The sequence below is a fragment of the Canis aureus genome, chromosome 1 (assembly GCF_053574225.1).
Source record: "Canis aureus isolate CA01 chromosome 1, VMU_Caureus_v.1.0, whole genome shotgun sequence".
Lineage (NCBI taxonomy): Eukaryota > Metazoa > Chordata > Mammalia > Carnivora > Canidae > Canis > Canis aureus.
Genome location: NC_135611.1, coordinates 44606053 through 44628418, shown reverse-complemented (window position 1 = coordinate 44628418; position 22366 = coordinate 44606053). Strand labels below are relative to the sequence as shown.

The 22366-nt window shown below is 36.6% G+C and overlaps 1 protein-coding gene and 2 non-coding genes across 18 annotated transcripts in view; all 3 read left to right on the top strand.

Annotated features, from left to right (window-relative positions):
- IPCEF1 (interaction protein for cytohesin exchange factors 1) overlaps positions 1–22366 on the top strand; it is a 174832-nt gene that overhangs the window by 127740 nt on the left and 24726 nt on the right. For all 16 annotated transcript variants that reach the window (XM_077897731.1, XM_077897696.1, XM_077897708.1 and 13 more), the window contains 3 exons: positions 3273–3331; positions 4677–4765; positions 13479–13836. In XM_077897731.1, coding sequence (XP_077753857.1) covers positions 3273–3331; positions 4677–4765; positions 13479–13836 — 506 coding nt within the window. The remainder of the gene's footprint in view (positions 1–3272; positions 3332–4676; positions 4766–13478; positions 13837–22366) is intronic.
- LOC144289371 (U6 spliceosomal RNA) lies at positions 10277–10383 on the top strand. The gene has a single exon (XR_013357276.1). It is a non-coding gene; the product is annotated as a U6 spliceosomal RNA (small nuclear RNA).
- Positions 20365–20467, top strand: LOC144289141 (U6 spliceosomal RNA). Its single transcript, XR_013357177.1, has one exon. It is a non-coding gene; the product is annotated as a U6 spliceosomal RNA (small nuclear RNA).

Below are 22366 nucleotides of genomic sequence, written 5' to 3'. Positions count from 1 at the left end.
ATCTGGGGATGGAGGGACTGGCAAGTGGAGAGACGGGTCCTGTTTTAGAAGTTTGTTTCCTTAGGAAACTGCATTTTTTGGCAGTGACGTTTCTCTCAGGGACGATGAAGGGGAAGGTAATTACATTTAATAGAAATGCTGTGTGTTCTGCAGGGACCCTCAATTTACAAGCACAGGGGTAAGTAATTAAGGGTAATGGAAGAGTTGGTTTCTAAACAAAGACTGGTTGGTAGTTGCCTTTCTCAGACGATGTTTGTGGGAAGAAACTTCTTGTTTTGTATATCAATTTCTTAACACTTGTGCTCCTCCAACACATCGATTTAATATACAACAAACTCCCAGGAAACATCTGTCATCTTCTTTTATGTAAATATAAGTCTTTTTGTGCATCCATCTATTTAGCCACAAATAGAAATTTCTCTACTGCCTTAGTTTTAAAAAAAGTTCTTAGCAAAGGAGGTACTCTAAGCTAGTGGGTTCTAGAAAGGAAACAGTCAAACAAGATTCTGAACGATCATGTTTTCTACAGCAAGTATCTAATGGTGGCAATGAAAAGGACATGAGTTTTGGGTAAGAGCTGGGAGGAATCTTTTCTTTATTGTCAATACTCTTTCGTTTTGCTATATTTCTGTATTTCTGTGTTCTGGAAAGGAACTTAGAAATGCCTTTTATTGTTTCAGGCTTACTCAGTTCAAAACTATTTTTTGTCTTGATATGATAAAAACTGTCTATTTCATTTTTAGATGCTGTTTTGGGGGGGAAGGTCAGTATGCACTTATGAAATTGGGTATAAATTAAGAATAGTTAGTTTGGGTATTTTGAAAGTGAATAAAGACATTGTGCTTTGCCTGATCAAGTTTTAGAAATGTACTTTAAAATGTTTCCTTCAGTTAAATAACACACAAAACATATTCTTGTAAAAAATACTATGATTCAGAAGTATTTAAAGTGAAAACCTTCCCAGACTCCTAGCTTCACTCTCCAATTCATTTTCTCTCCCTAGGATTAACCACTTTTAACAGTATGAGGGACATACATCCTTCCTGATGCTTTTCTTTGCATGCCAATTCATGCACATGTGCAAATACAAGGTTTTAAAAGAACAGTGAATCAGGCTAATCATATTGTTCTGTACTTGCTTTTTTCACTTAACAGTATGTTAGGATTTTTCCAGGCCATCACAAGGCTTCCTATCTCAGTCTTTTTATTAGCTTCATTATAACATTAATTGTACTGATGAAATTAGTGCCATATTTTATCCATTTTCCTATTAAAGGATGATTATATTGTATCAGTGTTTTTTTTCTTTTTGCCATTGCATGTCTTGTTGAATTAACATTCTTCCACACTTATTTGTGGTTTGTAGGACAGACATTTATAATTAGGGGGTAGATATTTAAATTTTGATTAGTATCGTCAACTTGCCTGCTTAAAATTGGCTGTATCAATTTTGAAGTTCAACTGAACAAAGGATGAGAATGTTTCCTCCTCAATTCTAGAAATCAGTATTTTAAAGTTTTGCCAGTCTAGTGGTAATATTTTCCTGTGTTTGAATATGCATTTCCCAAAATTCTATGGAGGCTGATAAATTTGTTCTATTTGATTTCCTGTTTTTTTTTTTTTCAGTTGTTTTTTATTCTATTGGGTCTTAAACACTTTCTGGTTTCTATAGTGGGGTCTGGGCCCATGTATTAGTCTGGTTTTAAGTGGCCATTAAAGAGTTCATGTTTATCATTGTGCTGATGGGGCTTCTTAAAGTGCCTTTAAAAATATATGTTTTATTATATATATTTTATATAATATATAATATTTATATATATTTAGAGAGTACAAGCAGGAGGAGGGGCAGAAGGAGGAGAGAGAGAGAGAGAAAGAGAGGAGACTCCCCACTGAGCACAGAGCCCATTGGAGCCCCAATGGAGGCTGACTGGGAGCTCAATTTCATGACTCTGAGATTATGACCTAGGCTGAAATCAAGATTTGGTTGCTTAACTGACTGAGCCACCTGGGCACCCCTGAGGGGCTTCTTAAATTCATCTGAAGTTCATCTTCCTTCTTATAGAAAGTTCTGCTTATTTGTTAAAATAAAATTTATATATTTCCTATTAATAATAATAAATATGGCAGGACCATGACAGGTTGAGGGTTGGGTAAGGATTCCTAATTTGTTAACAGCTGAAAAGACTTGGGAATATGCAACAATTATGCAGTAGTGAGGGACCAGCATGCTGGATAGTTCATGAAGCAATACAGAACTAGAAGAAATGGAAAGCATAAGTGAGTCAATAAATGCATAACATTCTTTTTATTTTATTGGTATTGGTTGACTTAGGCCACTACTGAATACACTGGTTTCTAAAAAAAAAAAAAAAAAAAGTGAACACATAATATGGAATACTTTTTAAAAATATAGAAAACTGGAAAGAGGTAGGAAATAAATCAGATTATTACCACCCCAAAATAATATTTTCCCTTTAAATAGAAAGTTATATAGCTAAGAACATATGATGTAGACACATTCTGTCTTTCATGAATTTGTGTAATAAAGTATGTTCCTGACTAATCCCTTGAAAAGGAACTCCAATGGCCTGAGGTCATGAGCCAAGTTTGAGTTCCTTCAAGTTTGTCTAGTTCTATTTTTATTACTGATGTTTAGTTGCAAATTATTGCCAATAAAATGGTAAATTGTTAAGACGATAGGACATTGTAAATTTTTACCTAACATAAAATTCTTCAAGAAATTAAACATTTCCGCAGCTTAGGAATACCTGTCAAACTCTGGCCATATCTTTTATTGATTAATATAAAAATCTGGCTTAAAAATGGACATCCTTTCTTTATTTTTTGTGAAATAAAATTACATTTTAAGAATTATAAAGATGGTACTTTAATAGTCAGGTTACTAAATTCAAGGATACAGGTTTTGATGGTTGCTAAAAATTTCAAATGCACAGTTGCAAAAGATATATTTGTTCAGATATTTAGAATATATAGTTGCCCACCTTAGCCAACTGGATAATGGACAGCCTTACTTCTTGTCTTACAAAGAATATCCCATGTAAACAAAGTATTGTCAAACAAGTGGTTTTAGATTTCAATACCACAAAGTTATGCTGTTTCTGGAAATGTTTAGACCAACTATAGAATTATGACAATTGCGTTGTAAAGACTGGCACAAGACCTTCCTTCAGGGTATAGGGGTATGGGGGGGAAGGTAGATAGGAGATGACCAATCTCTTTGGCTAAGCATTTATTTTCTATTTGAATTTTAGGTGGTTAAACAAGCTTGGATTAGCTGTAATCCATCATGAATCTGCTACAAAGGATGAAGGTATGTTCTATTTTCAATTTCTGAAAATTTAGTAATCTTAAGATGAGATAGGATGAAAATACAATGTCAAGTTCTATGCATAGTCTTGTCCTAATGAAACATAGTTTGGCATTTGAAATTATCTGAAAATATGTAGAAGCAGACAAATTCACACAGACTCACCAACATGGAATAGCTTCCCATGCTGGCTAAGAATGCTTTTTACACTTCACCCACACATTAGCAGCTGTAGGCTTCACTGACATCTCAAACAACTGCCAGTACAAATGTTTTATTGCCCCACTCACTCAGTTCTTACTCAGAGACATGATCTCGTCATGATCTAGACAGATAACTTTCATCCCACTATTTCCTCTCTGATATTTTAATATTTCCACCAGGTGTATGCTGAGGCTAATTACTCTAAGTTTGTGCTAGGAAACTGAATGTCAGATTGGGACACAGGCCATATTTTTAGCTCAGTCCGTAACTCTTTTGGTTCAAAAGCCACAGGAGTTGAAATCTTCTTAATGATGCAATTACTCCTGAATATTGAGAGGATGGAGGATTTAAGTGCCAGAGTCACAGAGTTGATACAATTTTTGAAGTGCTCAGATCACATAAATCTTGGAAATTGGAAGGTGGGGAGTTATATCTTTGGATAGCAAAAATTATAAAAGCTGAAGTTGAGAAATGGAAAAGTGGCAACTTGATTTCAAACAATAAAGAACTACAATGGAAGAGTGTGAAATCAGTGTCCTTACCATTTCCTTGGTCTTCTTTGCCACAACATAAATAACCATTGTATATTTGAAGTGCGTTTATAGATTGTGAGGAAAAAAAATCACGACACAAAGATCTTCTCTTTATACTGGTATTTAAGGCCTTCTGTGCTAAAGCCTCAGTTTTATTTATTTTATTTTTTTACCACATCCCTTAGGGGACTTTATATAGTTGGCTCAACCTATACCCTTAACCTGGTACTCCCATTACTCTGTGTGCACTGTTGATGGTTTACTTATCCAGCCATTTTCAGCTCCTGATAGCTCCTATGATCAAAATTAATCACTATTGAATTGAAGCTTAGTGTATGACTCTTAACCTCTTTTGAGGAATTATTTTATTTTCCGTGAGCCATGGCTAGTCCTCTTCCTATGTATTACACTCTCATGAGGGCAGAAACTCTAATATGGCTATTCATTTTTTTCCCTCTTATGTAATCGCCTTGTACCAGGTAGCTCAGTAGATGAGTCCTTTCTGAAACGGATTGGAATTATAATAGCCAGATGGAGCAAAACCTCTGCTCATGCATTATGGAATAAGTGGTGACAGTGTTGAAACATTAAACATTTTCATTTTTGTATAGAATGTTATAGTGAGAGTGAACAGGAGGACCCTGAAATAGCTGTGGAGACACCACCCCCTCCTTACTCTGCAGAGACTTTCTCTCCTTTGGTACGTACTGACCTCATTTTTCTATTGGTCATGATCAAGTGCATGGATCTCATTCCTTCCAGTGGCATAGAATCTACTTTGATCAATCAGTTTTTAGAACAGGCTAAATTGATGTACCTTCCAAGGAGCAAGTATAATTTTCAGATTTTTCACTTTTCTCCGTAGCAACCCCCTGGTGTGACAAACTCAGTGCATTTGCATGGGACCCACAGATGTATCATGCTGACAGGACTTAGGGTAATGCAGAGGGCTTCTGGGTGGTAAGCCAGTGCTTTCAAAGATTTATTTTATAGTGTTTATTTATACCCTAATGGTCTTCGGAAAGAATTGAAAGTGCCTGTCCTGGGCATGTGCATTACAACAATGTAAAATGAACACAAAGGGGATGAACGCAATAGATGAAGAGAAAATTAGAGTCCGAAGGGTATCAGGAAGCCAGAAGTAGGGTTAGTGGATTCAATCTGTACATGAAATAAGTGTTCTGTGTATTCTCTAGAGAGAAGTCCAAGTTTAATTCTCAGCTTTAGAAGCATCCAATGTAAATTCAGGTTATTAATGGATGTTAAGACTTGACATCTTGCTTTGTATTTAGATGCTCGTTGGCATTAGAGTGATGGCCCTTAAAAGGAATAAAGCAAGGATCTTTGGGGGAAGTTTATTTATGGTTCTTCTACCTACCATGTGCCAGGACTTATGTAGGTGCTTTAAGTATATAACCATTTAACCACCCCCATAACCCTGAAAAGTAGTATTATTTAGTCTGCATTTCACTTATTACTAATGAGGCCAAGCATCTCTTCATATTTATTGGTCACTTGGATTTTCTGTTTTGTTTACTGTCTGTTTAGTCTTTAGCACATTTTTAGCTCTCTTACTGGTATTATTTTGTTTTTATAAAGTATCTTTATTATCCTATATGTTAGCTCTTTGTCAGAAGGAAGGCACATCTCCTTTTCTGCTTCATGACTTTTACTTTTTTAGACTGTTTCATGATCTCTTTTTATAGATAGTTGTTTTGGATTTCAATGTGGCAGATTTATCCATTTCTTCTGCTGTGGTTATGTCTTTGTATCTGATTTTAAAAGTTGTCTCCTATTGCTAGGTCATGAGGATGTATATGTGGCTATCCTTATTTCATGATTAGGAAACTAAAGTTCAGACAGATAGAATGGCCTGGCTACACATGCAGTGAATGGGGCACCTGAGATGGACATACCCTGCTGTGTCTCACTCTGTCATTTAGGCTCTTTCCACCCCACTATGGCACTTGCCCATCCGAGGGCCCAAGTGACTATAGGTTCTGATAGGTTACAGCAGCTCCTTCACCTACTGGACCTCTTCTGCCAGAGTTTTCTATTTTGTGTGATGACGTTTTCATCTTTATTTGTTTTGCCAGTTTCTGGATTTAGGATATTAAATAGCATTTAAATGATGACCTCTACTATTGTCACCTGCTCTGAGGGGAGAATTGCGGTCCCTTTTCTAGTTTATTTGGCTAGCAACCAAGACCAGAAATAAATATTTGTTGACTGAGTATGTTTATCAAAATTCCTATTCAGAAGGACTAGCCTATTAAATTAAGATATAAATAAAAACTAAACTTTGAATATGGTAAAATTCAGACTAATTTTTGAATTAGACTTATAATATGTCCTATCTTAGTATATTCATAACTTGCCCTTAATGTAGTCTTTCTCCTCTTTTAAAATCAGTTTCTGAATTTAAAAAGGACTAAATAGATGTGCCCAGTTAGTTTAATAGAGAAGTATATATTTTGTTTAGTTTCTCTCTTTCTGTCTCTCTCTCCTCCCTCTCTTTTTGTCTCTGTCTACCTCTGTCTTTTCTCTTTTCTCTGTATGTCCTAATTTTTAAAAAATATTTTATTTATTTGACAGAGAGAGAGAGAATGAGTGAGGGAGAGGGTCAGAGGGAGAGGGAGAAGTAGATTTCCCGATAAGCTGGGAGCCTGACACAGGGCTCCCCATCCAGGACCCTGGGATCATGACCTGCGCCAAAGGCAAATGCTTAACCGACTGAGCCACCCAGATGCCCCTGTTTCTCCTTTTTTTAACCTGTAACACAATGATTTGGTTGGTTCTTCATCTTTCTCTTCCTGAAATTCTCTCTCCCTCCTACTGTCTGCCACCCCTTCATGATTCTTATATGATTTATTTTAGTTTCTAAAATACTGCAGTTTTTAGTTTTATAGTGGCAACTGGTATCACAGATTACTAAGAGCATTGTTAGAGATCTAGAACTCTCCTTGAAACTGTAAGCAGGGACCCTGGGTGGCTTGGTGGTTGAACGTCTGCCTTCAGCCCAGGGCATGATCCTAGAGTCCTGGGATCGAGTCCCACATCAGGGCTCCCTGTATGGAGCCTGCTTCTCCTTCTGCCTATGTCTCTGACTCTCTCTCTCTCTCATGAATAAATAAAATCTTAAAAAAAAAAAGACTAAAAGCAACCAAATTATCTTCTTAGATGAGGGATCAAGGCTCAATTGCATCATACAATAACAGTTTTACCTGATGTTACAGTAGAAGCTCAGGAAATGCTTGTTACAAAACAAATAAATGAAGAGAGGCATATGGGACCAATAAGTTGGGTCATTGAAGTGGGAGGATTCTCTAGAATTTTCTGAGTCATTGATCAAATGTTATTTCTTAAGGTTCTAAGTTGAGCATTTTCTGGAAGACCACCAAGGTTAACATTTTTTCCTCTTTTAAAAAGGATTTTATTTATTTATGTGAGAGAGAGTACGAGGGGGGACAGAGGCAGAGGGAGGAGCAGACTCCCCACTGAGTGGGAGCTGGATGTGGGGCTCCATCCCAGGGCCCTGAGGTCATGACCTGAGCCGAAGACATTTAACTGACTCAGACACTCAGGTGCTCCTAACATTTTTTTCTGAAGAAATATATCGGAAATAGATAAATGTTGAACAGTTAGATTTTATTTTCCTTAGAAACAGAATATGTTCCTCAGGCTCACATATTTTCCAGGCAGATTTTGTTTTTGTTTCCTCTTGTTTCTGAAAAATAGACATGCAAGACACTTGGTTAAAATAACATTTAAGCTTTCTATTCAAATACAAAAATTCAAAAACTCATGGTAACTTTTATCCAGAGGATGAATCAGCTTATTGTGTTGGCTTAATCCGCGATAGGCTATCTAGGACTGAGCTATATATGCCTAGGTGGAAACATTTTTTCTCTAAGTTCTTGCTTTGAAAAGATATTTTGGGTAATGAACTTTCATTTTGGAATGATGACTCAAAATTATAGACTAATACAATGCTGGAAAATCATCTCCCCAAAGTCAGAATCTTGAATTAAAAATGTAATTTAATGTCCAGTCTTTCTAATTGCTGCAAATGGTTAAGACCTCAGCACAAGATCAGTTGGACCTCTGCTTCTAATGGGTGGGATAAACAACAAGAGAATAAAGAACACTTCAGGATCTTCTCTGACTGAACAAGAGGTTTCTGTTTATCCTGCTGCTTCTTGAGAAGACTTCACAGGATGGATAGGAAAGGACATCCATTTATTCAAAGAGAAATTAGAAATGGGGACCTTTTGACAGACTTGCTAAAAAAGCTCAAGACAGTTGGGACCTGGTAGATTTCACTTTGGAAGTTTCTCTGTAGAAATCAGTATCCATGATTCCTTGAAATCCACAATTCCTTGAAACCAACAAAAGAGCAAAAAAGGAACTGACTTCCTTCATATTTCCTATTCAGTGATGTTACAAAGTGATTTAAGAGCTTAATCATCATTAAAAATCTGTTACACATATTTTTTTTCTAAGTTTAATCATTAAAAAGCATAGTCTAGTAACTTGATCTATGTTTATGCGCTTACTCATTCATTTAACAAATTTTGTTGAGAGCAACTGTTCCAAATATTTGGGACATATGAATAAATAAATAAATAAAAAGCAATGATCTATTTCTTCATGAAGTCAAACTGAGTTGAGGGAGTCTGGTAAGAAACAATCAATGTACTTAAGTAAATGATGTACTATGCAGTGGAAGTAAAGCATGGTGACTATGGAGAAACAGGATTTCTGGAAGTCGGGTCGTAGCTGCAAACAGAGTAGCCAGGATAGGCCTGAGTGAAAGCTGAGGTCTGAGCAAAACTCTTGAAAGGTGGTGTGAGAGCCAAGTGGATGTTTGGGGAGTTCTATGCAAAGGGAACAGTTAGAGCTAAGATATCCTTGGTGTGTAGGTGGCAGAGTTAAGGAGGTCAGTGGCTGAAGCAGAGTGAGTCAAAATGAGAACAGCAGAAATGAGGTTGCAAGGTCGCAGTGGCCATACCATGTAGGGCCCCAGGGCCTGTTAAAGACTTTGATGTTTTGAGTTACTTAAGGGAGCCTTTGGGAGTTTGGAGCAGAGGAGTGATGCGATGTGATCAGTTTCCATCTTAAAAGAGCCACTCAGGCTACTGTGCGGGAGAGGTCCCCACTGTCCTGGGAGGTGGGGGGTACGATAGAAGCAAATAAATCAGAGGGAGGGTTGCAGGGATCTACTGTGAGAGGTGGTGATGATGCAGGTCAGGGCATAACTGAAAAAAGGAATGGGCAGATTTTGAACTTGGTTGGAATGTAGACCACCCAGTGGGTGGATCAAGATATGAGAGAAACTGAGAAGATAAGGTAAGGAGGGGGCGGGTAATGGTGGCAGGAGGAAGTTAAGGAATAGGATTTAGCAGTAAAGTGGTTTCTTCAAGCTCACTAGGATACTGGGGATTAGGGTGAGGAGCAGGTCCTCCATGATTATACAGGAGGCCAGGGTCAGATGGGGGTGTGTGCTCTACAAGATTTTTGGGTTTTTAGAGAATGCTACTACTAGCATACTGTAGAAATACAAACAATATTTCTTGGGGTTTGGCAGCAATTGACTAATTTGTTTTTATTAATGTGGCCCATAAAAGAAAAGCCATACACGTTCCTTTTTTTTTTCCTCATTTGGTTTTATTATGTTTAGTCTTAAGTTATTCCTGTATTTTCTTCTTTTAAGAAACAAATATGCTTAAAATCTATATGCTGACTCACTTCTTCCTAATGACAGACTGTTGGTGGCTGTCTTAAACTGTTTTTCCCTATGTCAAATTTATGTTTTTAAACAAGTCAAAGAAAAAAATTTTAGAGCTAATCAACATTTGAACTGAGCTTCTTTGATCAATAAAAAATGTCTTATGTAAATGTTGAATCACTGAATTCTATACCTGAAACTAATATTATACTGTGTGTTAAGTAACTGGAATTTGAATTAAAAAATATACATTAAATGGCAAAAAGCATACTCACTTTGGCTGCACATATACAAAAATTGGGTTGAGGGCAGCCCAAGTGGCTCGGGGGTTTAGCGCCACCTTCAGTCCAGGGCGTGATCCCGGACATCGGGATCCAATCCCGTGTTGGGCTCCCTGCATGGAGCCTGCTTCTCCCTCTGCCTGTGTTTCTGCCTCTCTCTCTCTCTCTCTCCCTCTCTCTCTCTGTATCTATGAATAAATAAATAAAAATCTTAAAAAAAATTGGACTGATACAGAGAAGATTAGTGTGGCCCCTGAACAAGGATGACATGCAAATTTGTGAGGAAATGGGAAAGCAATATTGATTTTTAATTTAATCATATAGTCTCATTAAAACTTAGATTTTTAAAATGTCTTTAAATTTTCTCATCAAAAAGTAAAATGTTTAAAACACAAATGTTCTGAAATGAACCACCATGCAATTACTTACCTTTAATAGGTAAAATAATAATTTTGTTGGAGATCATGAGAACATTTTGTGGGAGTATTTGCATTACAATCAGTGACTGTCACCGCCAGGTCCTGGGATTAGGATAAATCATTTGTAGAAATTCTACAGAGAATTTCAGGGTGCTCCTTCATAAGAGACTAAACTACTCTGGGCTATTTTTCTTTTAGACCATTTTGTACTGATATTAATTTATTATCAACTGTAGGTCAGGTATAGATGTAAAAATAGATGTGTAAAAATAATACTTAAACACAGCCTGTTCTCAAGTAGCTCACCAAAAAAGATGAATGAGTCAATCAGCAATTATAGTATTCATTGACAAATAAAATGACTTCTCTCAAGTATGATAGAAGTAAGCCTGGGAGCACCAGATAGAGGCACCCACCAGGCTCTGAGCCCACTGAGGGCTTCCTGGAGGAGCCAGTCCTTGAACTGAGATAAAGGACGGGTTTGTGTTAATCCACTGGGATAGAGTGAGGAGGACTGTCATTTGATTTGCAGTGAGAAATGTTGTGAGTATATTACCTGGATGGTTCATATAAGGCACTGAGTTAAGTGTTCTCTGTTTAACTGTGGCTATTGGTAGCTACAGATGGTAGAAATAATCACCTGTGATTTAGCACCACAGTATCTCTAAGGCACATTTGCATATTGAGCCCTCTGTGATGACACTCCAGGATCACTTTGATTCTTATTTTGTTAATATCTCTTCTAATACACATCTTTTTTTTTCATGTTCTCTTTCCATCTCTCTACTTTTTCCTTGTTTTTTCTTGCTCACTCTTTTTTTCCATTTAAAAATCAATTTATAGGGACATCTAGGAGGCTCAGTTGGTTGAGCGTCTGTCTTCCTCTCAGGTCATGATCTCAGGGAGCTGGGATCAAGCCCCACGTTGGGCTCCCTTTTCAGCAGGGAGCCTGCTTCTCTCTCTCCCTCTGCCTGCTGCTCCCTGTGCTTGTGCTTGTGCGTACGCTCTCTCTCTCTCTCCGTGTCAAATAAATAAATTTTAAAAATCACATTTATGAATATTACATGGTACAAAAGTAGAGCAATGGATTGAAAACATTTATGTTTGAGTAGTACTCCCAAAGGAATATACTTAACAGAAATTTCTGGTGCTCTATAAACATGTCTTTCCTTGGCCCATAAGCAGAGCTTTGAGGTCCAGAAAGGTTCATGGAAAGTGTTGAAGCAGCTATGTACACAGGCTTTTGCTCAAATAGCCCATTTTGCTAATCAAATTACAGTAATAGCAGGAGCAACAGGAAAAGCTTGCACTTGGTCTCTTTTCAGAAAAGGAAGCTGGCCCCACCAAAGCCAAGTTTTACTAAAATAGCTCACAATGGGGGAACGTGTCAGGACTTAGATTGGAATGGTATTTTTGCTAATATTTATTTTGCAGATCATTCTAGTGAGTAAGCAAGTCTTGGCATTTATTTGGACAGCTTGGAAGGGTATGTATTATCTCCTCTAGATAGCTAAGGTTTTATTTAGTGAATTGCAGATTAAGCTCTTAGTTGTTAAATGGTCTGAGTGATTTAAGACAGCTGATTTACAAACTCATTGACACATTCTGGAATGAAAGTTTTCATGTCTGTACAAATATGTTATTAATAAGGTATACATGATGAATCAGTATCTTAACTGGATATTTTAACGTCATGCTACTAAAAAGTGGATTTATTGATTATTTGATAAAGCATGTCTAATATTCAGCAAACTGAGCATAGATTGGGTAAATACTGGCTTTTCCTATTAGAACTCTGAGTTTAGAACCTGCAAAATTCTTGGGAACACACAGGATGGGAACAAAATCAACCATTCTGAGTTGGTTGCAATGTTCTGAAGGTTTTGGGAGAAAATCCTAGTTTATTCTTTGGCTTTATCCCACTAACAATTTCAGTTACACAAGTTGGTTTTGGACAATGTCATTGTAGTTCTTGTCATGTGAATATAAATATTATACATTTTTCTTCTGGTTCTTTTTTTAGACTAGTTTAGGTTTCTTTATCTTCTTTAATAAGACATTACAGAGCACCCAGTGTGTCAGTTAAACATGGCATGTAGATCCATAAGAAATAGAATGAAATTTAAATTTAATCTTAACCTCATTCCTTTTGGCAACTAATGGAAATACAGAATACAAACAGAGAAATTCTCTCTCAGTGTATTTTATAAGTCTTTGTAACAGTTTTATAATGAACATTGCTGTGATCTGTTCAAGAATCTTCAAATTCAATCGGAGAAGGACAATCATCATATGGTTTCACTCATACAGGGAATATAAAAAACAGTGAAAGGGATCATGGGGAAAGGAGAGAAAATGAGTGGGAAGAATCAGAGAGGGTGACAAAACATGGGAGACTCCTAACTCTGGGAAACGAACAAGGGGTAGTGGAAGGGGTGGTGGGGAGGGGGAATGGGGTGACTAAGGGGGGCACTTGACTAGATGAGCACCGGTAGTTACACTATATGTTGGCAAATCAAACTCCATAAAAGAATATACAAAAAAAAAGAATCTTCAAAATAAATAACGTGGAAGCTTAAGAATTTTAATTTCCCCTTATAGCAGATTTAACTCAAACAGAATAAAAAGGGATTGTACTAATAATCCTCATATGAAGTATGAGAATTAAGGTCTTATGCAAGGGCAATGCAGCTATTTCCCTATCACTGAAATGTAAAGCTAAATATGATGTCTTCAGCTGTTTGAAAAAAAAAAAAAAAGCAGGGGTTAAATACAAGAACAAAAAGCTTTTGTTCTGAATTACAGTTGGTAAAACAAATGAAAAAAAAAAAAAGGAATCCAAAACTTGTGAATGGTTTTTCAAATAATTTGTGACTAATAATTTGTTTCTGAAACACTAGAGTACCTTTGTTAAAAATGGAAAGTAGAGAATGCTGGTTTAATCATGATTTATTTCGTTCTTTTTTGGTTTTATTTATGAAACAGGCTGCCCAGCAGGCACCTTCATCTTCACCCAAATCATGTTCTTGCTATTCCTTGGAAAGTACGATAAAGACACAAAGCAGTTTGGCCTCCTCCTCTAGAGACAGACAGTCCTGGATCGACATGGGCAACAGTTCGGCCGCTGCTGACAATGAGGAACAGTCTATAATGTTTGCTGTGGCAGTGCGCTCATCTGCCCCTGCTGAAGCAAACAGTTGCAGGGCTCTGGAGAATAGCTTTGCCACATCAGAAAGTGGATTTTTGAACTCTTTGTCTAGTGATGATACTTCTTCACTGAGTAGCAACCTGGACCATCTTGCTGTCCCAGACCAGCCCACTGGATCAAAGATGGCAGACAGAGGTAAACCAAGAAGTTGTCTACTCCTTTCCGGAGAATGAATATTGATGTGTGGGTATAGAAGTTTAAGGCTAATTTGTAAAAAGAATGTTGAAAGTCATGAATGATGATTTGATAATTAAACTGTCAGGTGGAGCTAAGCACCAGGGCTGCTTCTGTAGAGGAGTTTGTATGTGGAAGACACCAACTTCAAGGCTGTTAGTTACCCACTGGGTCACTGGACACATGCTTACAGCTAGGAGACATGTGATTTTCCGCCCATCTGAGGAAAAGCTTGACTCCTCTTTGGTCCTATGTTCTATGCCCTGGAGTTTGTGGTGATTAGAGCAGGGTTTTGTAGATTGATACGTTGTGGTTCTGAACAAATAGAGAGCATCCACTTGCCCTGGGCCATAACCACTGAAAAGGTCTGGGTCTTTGTGAGTTGAGTTGGCTCCTGAAGGTGCCAGCATGGTTAACAGGGAGACAGACAACTTGCATGCACTTTGGAAGGCAGCTCTAGATCTTTTTTTTAAAAAAAATATTTTATTTATTTATTCATGAGATATATACAGAGAGAGATAGAGAGAGGCAGAGACACAGGCAGAGGGAGAAGCGGGCTCCATGCAGAGAACCCAAGGCGGGACTTGATCCTAAATCTCCAGGATCATGCTCTGAGCTGAAGGTGGCGCTAAACGGCTGAGCCACCCAGGCTGCCCCAGCTCTAGATCTTTTCAACACAAAGGAGAGCACAGTTTATGCTTTTGAAAAAAAACAACAACAAAACATATTAAGTCTTAGCAAAGGAAACACTTAATGGAGTAAAGAAATTAATAATGGTGTGTTTTCTTTTTTGTAAATTTATTTAATTAATTAATTAGTTTATTTTTGAGAGAGAGTGTGCACGCACAAGCAGGAGGAGGGGCAGAAGGAGAAGCAGGACCCTGGGATCATGACCTGAGCCCAAGGCAGACACTTCACCGAATGAGCCCCCTCAGGTGCCCTAATAATATGAACTTTCTTAATACTCTGTGATAATTGGTCTTTATTGTTTGTGCAGATGGATTTTTTTTATTGTTAGTTTTCAGTCATGATGTATCCTTTCAGATGGTCTGTACCTTGTTTACTTGGGTGTAAAAACCAGCTTATCTAATATAAGATACTCAGCAGTGAGGGAATGCTGAGTTCGGTTTGCGTTTTTTGAGTGTAATTGTGGAAAAAGGTTGACTGGTGAAATTCCCATGATACCTTGCCAGAGTGGCCTGAAGACACAAATGGCTGCTCTCCCATCTTTCCTAGCCTTACCAGGGAAAGTTTAAGTTCTCAAATTTTTAGATATACCCTGTTAATTTAATATTTGGTCTCAGGATAATTTAAGCCCAGGATCATGACTATAGTCCCTGTGTATGTGTGTGTGTGTGTGTGTGTGTGTGTGTACAGTATTTTGAAATATGCCAATTTGAATGCTCAGGTTGAGAACTCATTCTATAAGTCACCACAGTTGTCATCACTCCCTGTGGCCTTACCTGAAGATGCTTCACCCAGTTGAGTTACCTGTCTGGCAACTGATGGCATTTTTGCTTAATACCCCTAATTTAAGCCAATGATCTGCTTTACACTTAAAAAAGTGGAAAGGCACCTAGGTGTCTCAGTCAGTTAAGTGTCTGCCTTCAGCTCAGGTCATGATCCTGGGGTCCAGGGATTGAGCCCAATGTCAGGCTCCCTGCTCATCAGGGAGCCTGCCTGCTTCTCCCTCTCCCTCTGCATATCCCCTGGCTATGTACTCTCTCTCTCTCTCTCTCTCTCTCTCTCTCAAATAAATAAATAAATAAAATCTTTTAAAAATCACTAAAAAAAAAAAAAAAGTAGAGTGAAAAAAGTCATTGGCAGAATAACATGTCTAGAGGTAAAGAGATAGGGTAGGGAGGAGGGTGGAAACAGCACCAGTGAGGAATCCAGCAGGTCACCAGTGGACTCCAACAGCTGGAAAACAGGATGTAAGCTGGCCGCAGGTTTGAGAAGTGTTGTCACATAGAAGGAATTTTGGGCATAATCTCCTTCTCCTTAGAAGTACAAAACTAATGCAGATGGTGAGGCTAGAAGCACAAGCAAAAAGGAGATAGTTTTAGACTCAGCATAAGAAACTTCTTTTTAATGTTGAAAACGGTTCAAAATTGAATGGGTTTCTTGGAAAGTAATGCATTCCTTGTCATTGGAGGTGTTTCCTCATTCTGAGACAACCATTTTCACTGGGTATCAACTGCATATACATATCGATCACAATCTTTATTCTTTAAAAAAAAAGATTTTATTTATTTATTTTTATAACGAGAGACAGAGAGCACATAATAGCTTGTGTGAGTGCAGGAGCTGGGGGAGGGGCAGAGAAGGAGGGAGAGGGAGGACTCTGCTTTGAGCACTGAGACTGATGTGGGGCTCAATCTCTTGACCCTGAGATTATGACCCTAGCCAAAACCAAGGGTCAGATGCTTAACCGACCGAGCCACCCAGGCGCCCCACAATCTTGGTTCTTATAAAGATATACCTAAGAGAGCACTAAGGTAACTTGAACTGCATGTTCTTTAACTTGATACTTGGAAGAGCATTCCAGATATGGAGCTGCTTGAACTAAAGAAAATCACAAATAAAAAGTACCACATCTATTATTTTCCTGTGAAAAATTCTTTAGTCATTGGGCCATAAGTAGAACTAAAAAGTGCATGTGCACATACACACACACATACTACCCCAGGATGAGGATGGCTTTAAAAGCAAAACAGTAAAATTCCATTTGCATTCTTTTCTGAGAGATGACCCTGCAGACTGATTTTTTTTTTCCTTGAGGATGAATAAGCTGCAAGTCATGGAAAGATGTATGTAGCTCTCTGTCCATGTCCGAACGTCATTCTGGGGATGCATGAATTGCAGAGCTAGCTAGGTACCAAACATCCCTTTTAATCTAAGGAAGAAGAAACCTACTATTTTAAAATTTTGAGTTAAGTGCAGCGTGACCAGCAAAATCTCTATGCTTCTTCAAACAACTTGACATGAAGGTGTTCCTCTTAGTAGAAAGGAAGAGAAAATAAAAGTATTTTTCCCTTGGTTATGTGTTGGCAGTTGCCATATGTCACAAAATTTTTGCTGATGATTTTCTCCTGCTGCTGGGGATTTGGTTAAATTCCCAGAAGAGTTAAACCACATAAAGTCATTGCTATGGAAACAGCAACCAGGTCTTTTCTTGTGTTTGTAATGATTTGCTGTTGAGTAATCAGACTGCGTATTATGCATTTTTTTACATGTATGTGTTTGTGTGTTAGAGAATAAGCTAGCTTTTCATTTCTGTGACTGCTAAAAATTATTCTTTAGCTGCCAATTAAAAAAGAAAAGCCTTGACATTCCTGTGTCTGAAATACTGTTCAGGATGCTTTTATGACAGGGAATGAAGTGTCGACATGGTCCAAGACAGGAGTAAGGATTTTAGGTTAAGTCTCAGTCTCAAGATGCATTTGCTGGAGAAAGAGGCTTTTCTCCTAGAAAAGATTCTTAAAGGTTAATAACTGAGTCTTGAAACAAGCAGGCAGCATGCATTACAGCCTTCTTTTTTATTTCGACAATGAAAGAAATGTTTTGCAGTTATGCAATTAAAATTGTGGTTGCTGGAATTTTATACTGAATTGAAATAGCCTTTTGTTTCTTCCCTGTGGTGTGAGCTAATAAAAAAAAATGCAGGGTGTTAATTGCATCCCATTGCCTTTCCACATTGGGAGTTCCAGAGCTATCCAGACTCTTCACTGAGTCTTTCCTCAAAACATACTGGGAAAAGAGGTGATAGGGTTAGTCTCAACTCAATTTTACCCTGAATTATTTCCTTCTTCCGTGAGAGGTTATTTAGCCTCATTTAGGACATGTCCTTTATGTCCTTTATTAGCCTCCTTTAGTAATGTCCTTTAGGACATTACTTATGTCTATGTCATAATGACTCACATGCATGTCTCTATTTACATCATGCTGACAAAGTGGAGACGATTTTCTGATACTTACATCATGAATGTCCTGGATGCTAATAAGACTTATACTCGATGTATGATAAATGATCAAGTACAAGTCTAGTCTGGGAATCAAGTTGAATAAAAAGAATTGTTTATGAAGAAATGAGCCTACTGGAAATATGCATGACACCTTAAGAATGTGACATAAATGAGCCAGATTTTACGGGTTAGCAAATATTACCAAAAGTTGTACATAATCTGATTGCAAAAGGATGGATGCTGTATTATTTTAGCTAGCTAATTTAGATGCTGCTGTAGGAATTAAGCAGCATGTTTCTTTAGGGAGAAAGAACATTAAAAAAAAAAGTTGAATACTGAAGTCCATTCAATTTAGCCTTATTTTTTTGAGTACCTAACATGTACTCATGTACTCTGCTCTAACAGGAAGACACAGATGAACAAAATACAACTTCTGGACTAGAAAATTTTAACATATTAATGGGGAGAGTGGGAGGAATGAGACTCATTTAACAAAAAGAAAGCAGAGTAAAGTAAGTGCCACAGAGAGAGAGAAGGTACTCGAGGGATGTAAAGGAAAGTAGGAACTCAAAATATGGAAGATCATATTTAAGTAGTTTGTGATCTAAGTGGGAGGACCTGTGCATAGAGAGGGGAGCCACGACAAAGAGGGATGAAAAAGAAATTTGGGGGATGATGTTGAATACTGGGCTAGTCATTAGTTTATTGCAGTAGATAATGGATGACTGTTTCTAATCAAGGTAGTCACATAATTTATGGTTTATTATTATTATTATTATTATTATTATTATTATTAATCACAATTTGTTTTAAAGTCATGAAAAGCCAGCAACAGTCAGGCTGGACAAATCTCTAAGATTCTATGCTTTAGAAAAATTATGTCAGCTCTAGAATGTGAGGCAGAAGCATATAAGGGGACACAGAAAATCAGAAGAGTTAGGAAACTTTTGTAGTAGCTGGGGTGGCAGTGAACATAGGAAGCAAAGGAGAGACTGGAGGGCTTCCATAGCATGCCTATCAAGTGAGGACTGATCTTGGTCTTTGTATCTCTATTACTTAATTTAGTCCCTAGAAAATTTCCCAGTGATTCTACTTTTTGAACTATAATTTGAGAAGGAATCTCAAAATAGAAGTAAATATTTACGATTGGGAAAATCTTGAATCTATAATTGTTGACTTCAATGGCATTGTTCTCAAGCATAGATGATCTACCTGCTTTGTCTGCTCTGTGCCAAGTGGCTAACAGACCCTAGAGGATGTCATGAAATAATGCAGATTAGCTTACCTGCAAATTTGGGCAATATAACTAGTTCATTTTATTTATGATTATAAGCATCTAACTTAATTGTAAGTGAATATTCATTGCCTGATGACATTAAACATATTCTTTCTCCAATGACTTGTATCATCACCTTGTAGTATCAAAATTCATACATATAGGCTTATTTCTGCAATCTCTGTAGTCTTTCACTGATGTTTTTATCTTCTAATTTTTCAGTATTATAGTTAGATTCTACCTTTATAGCACACTTTTTTATTCAGTAGAACATTTCTCTCCTTGACACTACTTTGTCAGTATAGTAGTTAGATTCTTCATTTATAGCATGCTTCATTATTCAGGAAAACATTTCTCTCTTTGGCTCTATCTTCTAGGTAAATTTTCAGATTTGATTTTCAAGTTTAATTTAAAAAAATCACATTTGGATTTTGATTAAAATTTTCTTGAATTTGTTTAGATTTGTTTGGTGAGAACTGCTATCTTTAAACCACTGAGTCACTTTATTTATGAACATGGTATATTTTTCCACTCAGGTCATTTTACAATTTTAAGTACTAAGTATTATTTTAAGTAGATTTTCTTCTTACAAGTGTAGCATGTATATTATTAAGTTTGTTCTTAGACCTTTTATAGTTTTTCTTGCATTTGTGAGTGAAATCTTTTAATTCTATTATATTTTATCACTATTATTGTGGATGCGAAAATAAAAGGCTTTTTTTTATGTTTGTCTTATAGTAGTCACCCTACCTTATAGTTGGAAGTTGTTTTAAGTGTTTCTAGATAAGTTATCTTAGCTTTATGTAATGACCATTTTAGCGTTTCCTTTCTAATATTTATGTTTCATTTTTTTCTTACTTGTGTGATCAGAATTGAATTTGCCTGAAGTTTATTTGCTTTTGTACTCTAAAATACAGTCTGCTATTATTGATTGCATATTATTTTTATTATCCACTTAATAAGATTCTGCTTTATCTTTATGAATTCTTTCTTTTATTTTATTTAGATTTATTTTGTTTGATCTTTGCTTGCTCCTTAAGTTAATTGCCTAGTCGATTCACTTTCCTATCTTTTTCCTAGTAAATACATGCAGGTTCTGTGTACCTCTGACTAGAACTTGTAGTTTGTATAATGTAGTACTTTCATTATTGGCCATTTGCAAACAGTAAGTTTTAAGAGTAATTCAGCTTTTGATTTCTTCTGTAAATAAGCATAGTTTTAGAAGAATGCTTTTAAATTTCAAAATGAGTGCTTACTTCAGCAGCACATACAGATCGAAATGATACAGAGAAGATTAGCATAGTCCCTGCACAGTGATGACACACAATTTCGTGAAGCGTTCCATATTTTTGCTAACTGGAATTAAAATAAAAGCTTAAACACACACAGAAAATATTTTTAAAAAATTTCAAAGTTAATATGTTTTTGACTATCTGAGTGGGATTCATAAAAGGTCAATAACAAAAGGTCAATGACATAATTTAGAGAACTATGACTTTATTCCCCTGATCAACAAGTCTTCTCAAGAACAGAGACCTGCAATTTACACTATTTGCTCCGGGAAGAAACCTGTGCAATTCTTTGAAATGCTTCTAACATCATGGTATCAGATTCATTGTCTTGTCTCTATAATTATATTCCTGGCTCTTTTTGACTATTCTGGATACATGAACACATGTCTCTCTGTTCATCAAGAGCAAGGAACTGTAAAGATATCAACACATGTCTGAATTTGCAGCTAGAAAGGACAGTTCAAAGGTTAATTTTCCAGGGAGACCCTTCTCATTAGGATAAGATCTTAAACCTTTGACATCTATTCTTGCACTATCCTTTTATTGTTACTTTCTAATTTCTCTCCTTGCAATGTTATGCTTTCCTAATTAAAGCTAAAGCAAATAAGGTCCTATCTTCCTCAAGCTACACAACTATAGTAAGCATAAAATTGAAAAATATTTTTTTAGTAGACTTCTATCTTTCTTGAAGCAATTTTAGGTTCAGAGCAAAATTGAGCAGAAGGTTCAGAGATTTCCCATCTGTCCCCTAAACATGCATAGTCTTCTCCACTTGTAGCATTTATTCTACCAGAGTAGGATGTTGTTATAACTGATGAACCTACATTGACACATCATTATCAGTCAAAATTCATAGTTTACATTAGGGTTCCCTCTTGGTTGTGTACTCTATGGTTTTGAACAAATGCCTAATGACATGTATCCATCATTATGGTATCCTGTAAAGTATTTTCACTGCCATAAAAATCCTCTGTAACCCACTTATTCAGCCCTCCCTTCTGTTTCCCCCCATTGGCCATCACTGACCTTTTTAGTATCTTTGTAGTTTTGCCTTTTCATAATGTCATATAATGTAATTTGCAAACAAAGACTTATTTCTTCCTTCCCAATCTGTATATCTTTTATTTCCTTTTCTTGTTGCATTAGCTAGGATTTTCAGTATAGTGTTGAAAAGGAGTGGTGAGAGGGGACATCCTTTCCTTGTTACTGATTTTAGTGGGAAAGCCTCAAGTTGCTCACCATTTATGAAGTTGGCTGTAGGTTTTTGTAGATCTTTTGTATCAAGTTGAGAATATTCTCTTCTATTCCTATTTACTGAATTTTTAAAAAAAAAATAAATGGGCTGTAGATTTTTCAATTTTTTTTTTCCTGTATTCCCATTGATAGGATCATGTGTTTTTTTTCTTCCTCTGTAGTCTGTTGATGTGCTGGATTACATTAATTAATTTTTAGATATTGAATTAGCCTCACAAACCTGAAATAAATCCCATTAATTGTGGTATATAATTCTTTTTATACATTGTTGGATTCAATTTGCTAATATTTTGTTGAAGACTTTTATGTCTGTGTTCATGAGACATGTTGGTCTATGGTTTTCAACTTTTGTAATGTATTTGGTTTTGGTATTAGAATAATTCTGGCCTCATAGAATAAGTCAGGAAGTACTTTCTCTGCTGTTGTTTTCTGAAAGAAATTGTAGAGAATTGGTATAATTTCTTCCTTAAATGTTTGGTAGATTTCACCAATGAATCCATTGGGGTCTAGCGCTTTCTGTTTTGGAAGGTTATCAATGTTTCAATTTTTAAAATAGAGATAGGCCTATTCATATAATCTATTTCTTCTCATGTTAGTTATGATATATGTGTCTTTCAAGGGACTGGTCCATTTCAGCTAGGTTATCAAATTTGTGGGCATAGAGTTGTTCATAATATTTTTTTGTTATCATTTTGGTGTCCAAT